Raw genomic sequence first — 10,860 nt, 5'->3', positions numbered from 1 at the left:
ATTTCTTACACTAGAAATTCTATGTAAAAAATGAATGAAAAAAAAATAATAATGGAGAGAAAGACTACTCTCTTTCTTTTGATTTGGCCGAAAAAGGAGAGAGGGAGCCTTGGGTAGGTTGCCCAATGCCTTATATTTTTGCTCTTCTCAAAAGCATAGGTGTGCATGGCTACTACTTAGATATAATAATTGTGTTTTCCACTCAAGATAAAAAAACACAATATATATCTTACACACCCTCCATTATTTCGGCACATTCAACATAAAATGGATGGTCTATTTTATTTTGTCATTTATTTGTCAATTGTAACATATGTGACATGTTACTTGACATATGAAATTGTAATGTATTTTTAACATATTAAAAATCAACATACTCATAAAATATGTCATATACAAAATCGACTAGTAATTCGTAATTACTTGTACCAAAATGGTTTATCAATTATAAATCACAACATCTTTTATTTATAATAAATCATTCATTCAATCTTAATTCAATATCAATTGTTTCGTAAACAATAATTTTATCCAAGTAATAAAACTATTCGATTATTTAGACCGTGTCTAATTTAATCGAATTACAATAAGACACGTTAACTTTACTCACAAAATCATCCGTCAATTTTAAGCAATTTAATTAACCCGTATCGGCATACGATTAATTAAATAATCAATTAAGAGTATTTCCCTATAGGTATAACCTAAGGGGATCAACTGATCACCACCGTCGCACGACAGTAATGTCAAACTCTAGTCAGCCAATCATTACCGATATGTGTGGACCAGTTGACTGTAAATATTTACATCCCACATGTATTCTTAAAATGAGATTTAAACATGTGATCATCATGATCGACAATTGTGATCGCATTATTGTCGGAGGACACATATTCCAACAATCTCCCACTTGTCCTCGACAAGTGTGCGTCACCAATTCTCTTGTCCTATTACTATCTCCCACTCAATGCAAGGTGTCTTTCGGGTCGTACTTGCAAGTGATCATATCGAGAGTGGTTTCTTCGATCTGGAGAATAACTGATTGACCGGAATTATCCACCATGGATACATCCCGAGCGTGGCCACGCATTTCCAGTTCATTACTCCTCGAGTGGCCCTGAGATATTGTTATAACCCTGACAAGGGGGTGGACAATTCCTATCGCACTTATTCCCTTCGATTAGCCACAGCCATCATAACCCAAAATATGCCCATTTGACCCCATTTACGAAGGTCGTAGTAACACAAATCAAAGTTAATCTGAAACTGAGTCATCTTAAGCGAACAGTCTTTAGTCAAAAGAATCGACTCATTAGAATACTATAGTAGCTCTCGCCACGACCAGGCTATATAAATTTGCCAGAACTCTAAAAGCGGTCATAAGGCCCGACAAAGTGTTCCTAACAGTCTGCCTATGTGATCGACTAGTCATCTCACATGACTCTATGGCACTTGAACTTGCCATCAATCGCATCACACTCTAGTCACTTCGAGACGTCACCTCATATAAGTGACTATGGGCGAATACCATGTTAATCCAGGTTCACTTTAACGGGGTTCAAAATTGTCTCTACAACCCGTTTGGATGTAACAAAGTATAAAAAGAGTTTTTCAGATTTAAAAACTCGAATGATAAATATGATTATCATATGAGTAGTCAATACTTGATTACTACTTCATATTCTATAATCCAGTTTGATCTTGAATGTAGTTGTTCATCTCAATTCAATTGAAATGACATGACTCATCATGTTAAGCCTATGAAAAGGCTTTGGTTAGTAGGTTTTATCAACTTCTTGTACCTTACTCAACCTTACTACATGCTCGTTTTCCTTTGTAATGTATACATTTGCATTACAAAACTTTCTGAGTACGTGTCGAGATCCAATCAAGACATAGGCCCTCTAGCCTTAGAACAGCTCCCACTGTTTTCACAGTGTGCGGGACTCATCCTTCTTGCACATCACATGATTGCAAGTGTACTCAATTTCCGTTGTAAATATTTCTCATTGTTCTTCATTGCCTAGAATGATTCTAGAAAATCTATTTCTTAAATAACGTAGCCACAATGGTATCTTAACCATCCTAATGTGTTTTGATTATGGTTTTGTCGAAAACCATGCGCAATCTCAATTGTCAATTGTCATTTGTGTAACACCCTTACACAAAATTTCATCAAAAACACTTTGCATTACATCCTTAATGCTTCTGCAAGCACTTAAGGGTAATCATTATGTCTTACATGGTAACTCTTACTTAAATTCGATTTGAAACAATTCATCATACTCAAAGTATATGAAGTGTTTTATACATCATTTCGTATTTAATTGATTCGGCGGCGGAAGCAAATGGAATCAATCAAATATGTTCAATTTGATTGAACTAGTCATGAATCTTATTAACATAAGACTTCTTATTTGACGCTAATATCATGTGGATTTATCTCCATAAATCCGGATATTAAAGATGTATTATAATACTCCAAAAGTCTTAAATCATTCACAATGATCAATATGTCATCCACATATAAGACTAATTAAAATTTCCGTAACTCCCACTAAACCTCATGTATAAACACAACTTCTCGAATTATCGAAAAAGGTTTCATAACATGATCAAAACATTGATTCCAACTCATTGATGTCCTACTTAAGACAATCTCTTAAGTCGCACATTATCTTAGGATTGTAAGAATCTATAAAACTCATGACATGTATTGAATACATTCCTTCTAATTGAAGAAGTGGGTTTTAGATTCACTTGCTATATGTATATCATCATAATGAAACACAATCCCTAAGAAAATCCAAATAGACTTAAGCATTTCAACTAGTGCAAAACCCTTTGCAACCAATCAAGCTTTGAAATCTCTCTTTATTAGTGCAAAATCCTTTGTCACTAATCAAGCCTTTTATTTCGGATTTTCATGGTTCTAAGCCTTGTATGAGTTTGACTTAAACACTCTCGTGTAAGTCATAAGTTCATTACTTTCTAGAAGTAATCAACTTGAATCAAACGATTTCTTTGTAAGTTATAAGCTCTTTACTTTCTTAAAAGTAGCTTGAATTCATCATCTTCAACAAGTGACGAAATTTAACCTCCTAGGTTTTAAAGAAACAACGTTTTACACAAAACGTCTCACGACATAACATTCTTTGTGGCTCTTGAATAATTTCTCCCACTCTGTCTTCTAGAAATAAACTTGTATTTTAGAAAGACAGCTTCACGAGCCACAAACCCGTAATTAGCATTTGTTTCTTTTGAAAACTTACAAACATGATACCCTACCATTTCATATCTCATATGAATCGTTTTAGTTTTAGTAGAAAAATAATTTAGACAAAATGATAAAATCCCCAAAAGGATCAAATAACTCAAAGTAACTTGATTGAAGTCCAAACCATATCGAATAGCGTTTGATTTCTTTATCCAACCACACATTATCCCATAATGCATGCTAAGAGAGATTAACTTGTGATGCTATATCACATTTCTTTTGGCTTATATCAAAGTCTTCACTTTGATAATCCCATCACGACTTGATCGTGATTCATGGAACTCTTTGAACTCCTTTAAAGATTTCTCCTTTTACCTTATTTAAGTAAACATATTGGTGTCAACTTAAACTGATGGTAAAAGAAAATGATCAACCTATTCTGTATCAATGATTTACAACCTCGATTTCCTTTTCAACCAAAAGGCATGAGATATCTTGCTTTGAATACAAGATACGCATATACCATTAACAATCTAATGGTTTCAAGAGTACTCGATAACTATTTGCGTTCATCATCCAAGAATTTAAGGTTCATTCTTGGGTTACCAATTTGAGTCTTGCATCATCTACATGATATATCATTCTAGTTAGGTTTAGAATATAATCACCTTGATAATGGGCTAGCCATACATCAAACCATGGTGTGTAGGGTCACAAAAGTGAAACCTCTTTTGTATCTTAACAAGTTTATATTCTTATTTGGAGTTTATTCACTTAATAGTCATAATTAAGGTCAACAATAAACCCAAAACTAGATTGAGTACACAATGACTCTATCTCTCAACATCATTGTTGCTAGTCGTCATATTCTAATCATCCTATGTGTCAAATACAATGATGAAAACCTCCACTGGTTTCTAATATTGACGAAGTAGTACTAGCAAAATTTATGTCAGTCAAATAAATATTTAAAGAAGAAAGTCTCATTAGATGTCCCACAACTAATTTGCTAATTCTTTCAATAATTTGGGGTAGTTTCCTTTCTAGTGTCCAACAATTAAGACAATGGAAACATTATCGGTCGGGATTGATAGGTTTAGTGTCGTTATTCTCAATAACTTTACTTTTAACATTACCTTGTATCAATTCCATTATAATCTTTACTTCTTGAACCTCGTCCTTTTCTTAACGGTTTAAGAGAATGCTCCCACTCATTTCAAAGAATCTTTACTTAGAGAAGCAAAGTTGAATCTTATGAAGACTACTCTTCAATTCAATCGTTTTAGTCTTAAAACTTTCATTGAAGTGGTTGCGTTATTTTGGTCAATTACGAATTCTGACAAATCTAATTACCAAAACAATTTATCGCTTCAAGGTACTCAATTTAATTAAGTATATGAAAAACAATCCATTGTAAGTAGATGTGTTAGTCGAGAATCAAAAACCTGTTTGATAATGAATAACTTTTATCTATACTTTTCACAAGAGATCCTTCCAATGGATAATAAGAGGTTTTTAGAAGAAAAAATCAAATTTTGTCTTTGGTTACGATGTTTTAATGGAGATTTGAATCGAAAATTGAAATGATATCGTATATTAATTGTGGTAAAGAAATAGAATAACATAATAACGGAATAGTGGAAAACTTAACATTTATCGTTTTATTAATACTTGTAAATAACAAGTAAAGCATTTACATAGTGACCTCTACCCAACTATGATAAATGATTCCAAGATCCAAATTCATATTAACTTGGGGCACGGTGTGCCGAAATACCCTTTATTAATATAACTCGGTGGATTAACTCTTTAATCGATTATACTTTTAGAACTCTTGGTCGATAAAATTACATTAATATTATCTTTAGCTCGAAACACATCCGAAAATCGTCGTGAATACTTTCGTTGAGTTCAACCCAAATTTCGAATAAATGTGTCCATGATCCAAACTCATATCAACTTAGGGCACGGTGTGCCGAAATACCCCTTATTAATATAAATTCGGTGGATAGACATTTATCACCCACTTCCCCTACGTAACAAGGTTTGTACCCCGGTGTGGCCGAATGCACTCCCTCACGAAATAGGTTTTCATGGTTTCTACTTTTTGGTAAGGCTAAGTCTCAATTGTTTATTTTAGCGAGAGGTCATGTCAATTTATTATCTATCACGTTTTAAGTTAACTAAAGCGGTGAACTACGATAATTATAATTGACACGGTCGATAAACTCGATAAAAGATGATGCATGTTTTAGTTATGGCGATTTAGCGATGCATGCGACATATAAATAAAATGCAAAGCATAAAATAAATCCTAGTATGGCCTTCCTAAAATAGAAAATCTAATTAACTATTACATATTCGGAAACCAACTCCATTGGTCCCTTGAAACTTCGGTTGAGGCACGCATCTTGAGGTAACACCGTCTTTATGCATCGTCTTCCTTGATGTGACACCGTCTTCAAGGAACTCCGAAATAAATAAATTACATAACAAATTACATAATTTCCTATTATACATTTGTAATTAAAGTAAAAATAAATCTATTAAATTACATAACGGTGATACGAGATCACAATAAATTACAACCGAATCGATATTCCCATACATTTCGGGTAATACCAATTAAAAACTAAGGCCATACTAAGTAAAATTACATAAAATAAAATTACATAAAATAAAATTATGAAAATCATAAATAAAATGCAGTATTATAATATGTATGAACATGCCCAATTTTATGCTAAATCGCCTTTAAGGAGCCAATATCGTATATTAAACGGTTTTTATGGATTTGCATGATTCAACCTTTTAAAATCACAATAAATTACATAAAATCATATTTATGCACAAGTTAATTACCCTAACCATCTTAGGACTCAAAATTAGTCTCCACTAACATTTGACAATAATTAACCTATATTTCTTAATATTGTTCATAAAAGGACTTAAAATTACAATATAATGCCATAAACTTCAAATAAATCATAAAATTTCAAATAAATTCAAAATTTGAAATTTTAAACTCATGAACATTCTGAAAAAATACCATGACACTCATAATGTTCAAAAACTTAGGTTAAAAGCTTTCTTAAACAACTAATATTATGCAGATCTATCTTATTTTCAATAATAGTCTCCCTCTTGGTGAGATCTGTTGTTCCGTCCCTTCTTTCGGGGTTTTTCCATTTTTTCGTGGGATTGTTATCAATATAATAAGTTTTAATCGACGGAGAGATTATCAGATTTGTTTCGTGGATGAATACATCAAGACGGCTACACTGTTTCCCTCCATCAAGAAGGATGCAAAGACATCGATTATTCATAGATTCAAGAAATTTATGATTTTGGAGCGGCAGCGCCATTACCAGTATTTAGATAGTTATTTTGAATGTATTTTTTACGTTAGCAATCTTGATTTTCCTTTGTCTATTTGTTATCTTCATTGTAACCTACGCTTAGTTGATTATTAATGAGATGACAATTTCAAAAAAAAAAAAAAACTTAGGTTAAAAATTTCGAAATTTATCGAGAAAAACAATGTTGCGGTTTATCGGATTTATCAATTATTACCATAAAAATATGAAAAAAATTATTTTTATCAACTTTTCAATTTTATATCTAAAATAGGTGATAAAATGCAACATGTGACGTTTTTTCTTAGTCATGAAGCATGTTTTAGCAATTATTCACTAATTAAAGTCACTATTTATGCTATTTTTCATCAAATATTCATAAATCATGCATTAAGACTTCATTATAGCCTATTATTTTACACACATCTTATAAAATTTCATGTGACAACATACTAAATTTCTATGACCAGATTCGAAATTTATCTCATATTAACCTATTTTTCATTTAAATTCGATTTTTATCATGAAAAATCCATATTTCGAGCATAAGAACTCCAAAAATTATGAAAATTTACAGATCATCTAAAAATAATATATGTGAAAACATATCCAAAAACCACTGAAAAATTCGAAGTTTAGCTAATTTTAGTCCGAAAATGACATTTTTATCATAAAACCACATTTTTAATGCCAATATTATATAAAATGAACAATAAAAATCCATAAATTAACCAAAATATTCTAAATAAATTTTAGGATCAAAAACTTTATCATGCATAATTGATTTCGTGATATATCATAATAAGCACAAATTTATAAGTTTTATATGTTAATCGTATAACTCGGAAAAACTATAACCGATTTGCATGCAAACAACCAAAGGCTCTGATACCACTTGTTAGAAAACTATATCTCATTACTTAACATATTCATATATGTTTCAAAATTAATTTAGTCATAAAATTAATTAGATCTTATGCATGCAAACAATAAGTAAATATAAAGAAGAAATCATCATCTTACATTGAAGATTTCGGTTTTATGGGCACCAACAAGATCTCCTTCTTGTTAGTTCTTGAGCTTTCCAACAATGGATGAACAAGATTCAAGTTTAGAATCTCTCCCAAAAGCATATACCCAAGGAAAACTCATAATAACCAATATTATTTAGATCTAGTAACAATATTAGTCTTACTTAAAATATGACACAAAAATAATTTTTGTTCTCTTGAAAAATCGGTTCAAGAGGAAAGATTTGTGAGTTTATTTCTCTAGAATTATCATAAATTGTAGAGAGTTTGATAGCAATTTCTTACACTAGAAATTCTATGTAAAAAATGAATGAAAAAATAATAATAATGGAGAGAAAGACTACTCTCTTTCTTTTGATTTGGCCGAAAAAGGAGAGATGGAGCCTTGGGTAGGTTGCCCAATGCCTTATATTTTTGCTCTTCTCAAAAGCATAGGTGTGCATGGCTACTACTTAGATATAATAATTGTGTTTTCCACTCAAGATAAAAAAACACAATATATATCTTACACTCCCTCCATTATTTCGGCACATTATGGTCCATTTTATTTTGTCATTTATTTGTCAATTGTAACATATGTGACATGTTACTTGACATATGAAATTTTAATGTATTTTTAACATATTAAAAATCAACATACTCATAAAATATGTCATATACAAAATCGACTAGTAATTCGTAATTACTTGTACCAAAATGGTTTATCAATTATAAATCACAACATCTTGTATTTATAATAAATCATTCATTCAATCTTAATTCAATATCAATTGTTTCGTAAACAATAATTTTATCCAAGTAATAAAACAATTCGATTACTTAGACCGTGTCTAATTTAATCGAATTACAATAAGACACGTTAACTTTACTCACAAAATCATCCGTCAATTTTAAGCAATTTAATTAACCCGTATCGGCATACGATTAATTAAATAATCAATTAAGAGTATTTCCCTATAGGTATGACCTAAGGGGATCAACTGATCACCACCGTCGCACGACAGTAATGTCAAACTCTAGTCAGCCAATCATTACTGATATGTGTGGATCAGTTGACTGTAAATATTTACATCCCACATGTATTCTTAAAATGAGATTTAAACATGTGATCATCATGATCGACAGTTGTGATCGCATTATTGTCGGAGGACACATATTCCAACAGACAATTCCTCAAGGTAACATCAAATCTAGGCTAACATTGTACAACCACAAGTGGAAGTAGGAGAAGCAAGTAGAAGAAAATACAGGGGAGTTAGACAAAGACCATGGGGCAAGTGGGCAGCTGAAATTCGGGATCCCTTCAAAGCTACCCGTGTTTGGCTCGGCACCTTTGACACTGCTGAGTCTGCTGCCCGGGCTTACGATGAAGCTGCCCTAAGATTCAGGGGCAGCAAAGCCAAGCTCAATTTTCCCGAGAATGTCACCCTATTGAATACTCCGGCTACTAATGATCCTCCGTCAACAATTTTTGCAGCGAGTCGTAATATCGAACCGTTAGATAATTACATAGGGAATTATTCAATGTTAAATAATAGTCAGAATTATGGTGATTATGGAGTTATGGCAGACCATGAATTTTTTGACCAAGTGGTTATGACTTCTTCACTGAATCCAACAGATGAAGTTATGACACGTGGAAGTCAACGGAATGTGGATGACTTTAAGGATGCGTCATCAAGTTCATAAATTCTCATTATAGACGGACACTATCCGTCTATACGTATAGACGGATACCATTTCCCCTCACAAAATACCCATTTGCCATAAAGTGGAAAGCACATGGGGGCTGCCCCACCTTGTCCCCCTTACTCATTTTATTAGAGGTCTTTACCCGTCTGTTCGCCCCACCCGTCTATACCAAGACCTATTGCATCAAGTTTATGATGTTAAGAGAGGACGGATCATCTATCTCACTTTTTGCTATTTTAGGTCTAATTATCTTTGTGTTCGCATAAATGGAGTACAATCTCTAATGTCATTACACAATCTTTTAATTTTAATTCTCTGTTTTGACTTTTGAATGTTTCCCATGTTGATACTAAGTACAAACACAGGGACATGGTTGAACATGAGGTATAACAGTGGTTGACTCTGGTCTGACTTTTGACATGGTTTATTTTAACGGCCATTTAAGTCTTTGTCAGAGCCATTTTAGGTTGACTTTCCGCAGGTTGACTTAAATGTATATTTTAGGGGTTTTAATATTTTAAGGTTGAAGTCAAATTAGTCCAACAAAATCCTGCTTTAAGAAACGTTTTTTTGCTGCATTGTAGTGACTGACTGACTGCTGTCAATTTTTCACTAACAAATAGTGGTATTGGTGTATCTAGTGACACTTGAACCTAGTAGAAGCTAATGAAGTGTCGACACAACCTAACATCTAAAATTAAGCAAACTGAATTAGTTTAAAATAAATAATCTGAAAGCATAGATATGTATTTGAAAACATTTGTATGGCAAAAGGGAACCTTGGAAAGTAATATATGAAATACCAATTATAAAGATGTCACTCCAGAGTAGGGGCGTCTTAAAACAAATGGAGGTCCAATGCGACACAGAAAAATGAGGCTCTAAATATGAATGCACAAGTCTATTATAGTTCGATGTTTGTATTAAATTTCATTAATATAAGCTTGTAATCCGGTGACTAAAAGCGGAGGCCCGATTTCTACGCCCGTGGTCGTCCGTGGCCTTAGACACCCCTGCTCCAGAGTTATTAAGTATATTCTTCCAGCAAAGAACTCACATCCTGCAACTACTAAGGGAATTGGCAACATCGATCACAAAACAGTAGCGAACGTCAGATTTCGCAAGGCGCTCTATCGCCTTGTTTATGTAATCCATTTTGACGAGTTCTATTTCTGCAGTTATGTTATGCTTTTCACAAAAATCTAACATTTCTTGCGTTTCTTTTATCCCTCATATTGCGCTTCCTCCAACCATCTTTCTACCTGTGAAATCTAACATGAACTTTGAATTAGCTCAGAAAAAATACATATAAACTCGAATTCTTATACCTTGGTTGTATCATGCTTAAGGTACAACTGGATGTATAATCCTATTTGTGTGGAGATTGTGTTAAGATAAGGTGGGTGGATAAGGGTAGGGTACATTATAAGATAGTATACGTATATGTATACATGTATTGCATTAAGTATTATTATTATTATTATTATTATTATTATTATTATTATTATTATTATTATTATTATTATTATTATTATCGTTACCATCCTATAATTATTATTATTCC

The 10,860-nt window shown here is 32.4% G+C and overlaps 1 protein-coding gene across 1 annotated transcript; it reads left to right on the top strand.

Moving 5' to 3' along the window:
- Positions 1–7,981: 7,981 nt before the first annotated feature.
- LOC141641648 (ethylene-responsive transcription factor ERF110-like) lies at positions 7,982–9,293 on the top strand. The gene is made up of 2 exons (XM_074450303.1): positions 7,982–7,993; positions 8,799–9,293. The coding sequence occupies exons 1-2, from the start codon at positions 7,982–7,984 to the stop codon at positions 9,291–9,293; spliced, it is 507 nt and encodes a 168-aa protein (XP_074306404.1).
- Positions 9,294–10,860: the final 1,567 nt, after the last annotated feature.

Source organism: Silene latifolia, chromosome 2 (assembly GCF_048544455.1).
Source record: "Silene latifolia isolate original U9 population chromosome 2, ASM4854445v1, whole genome shotgun sequence".
NCBI lineage: Eukaryota > Viridiplantae > Streptophyta > Magnoliopsida > Caryophyllales > Caryophyllaceae > Silene > Silene latifolia.
This window is presented reverse-complemented; position numbering and strand designations above follow the sequence as displayed.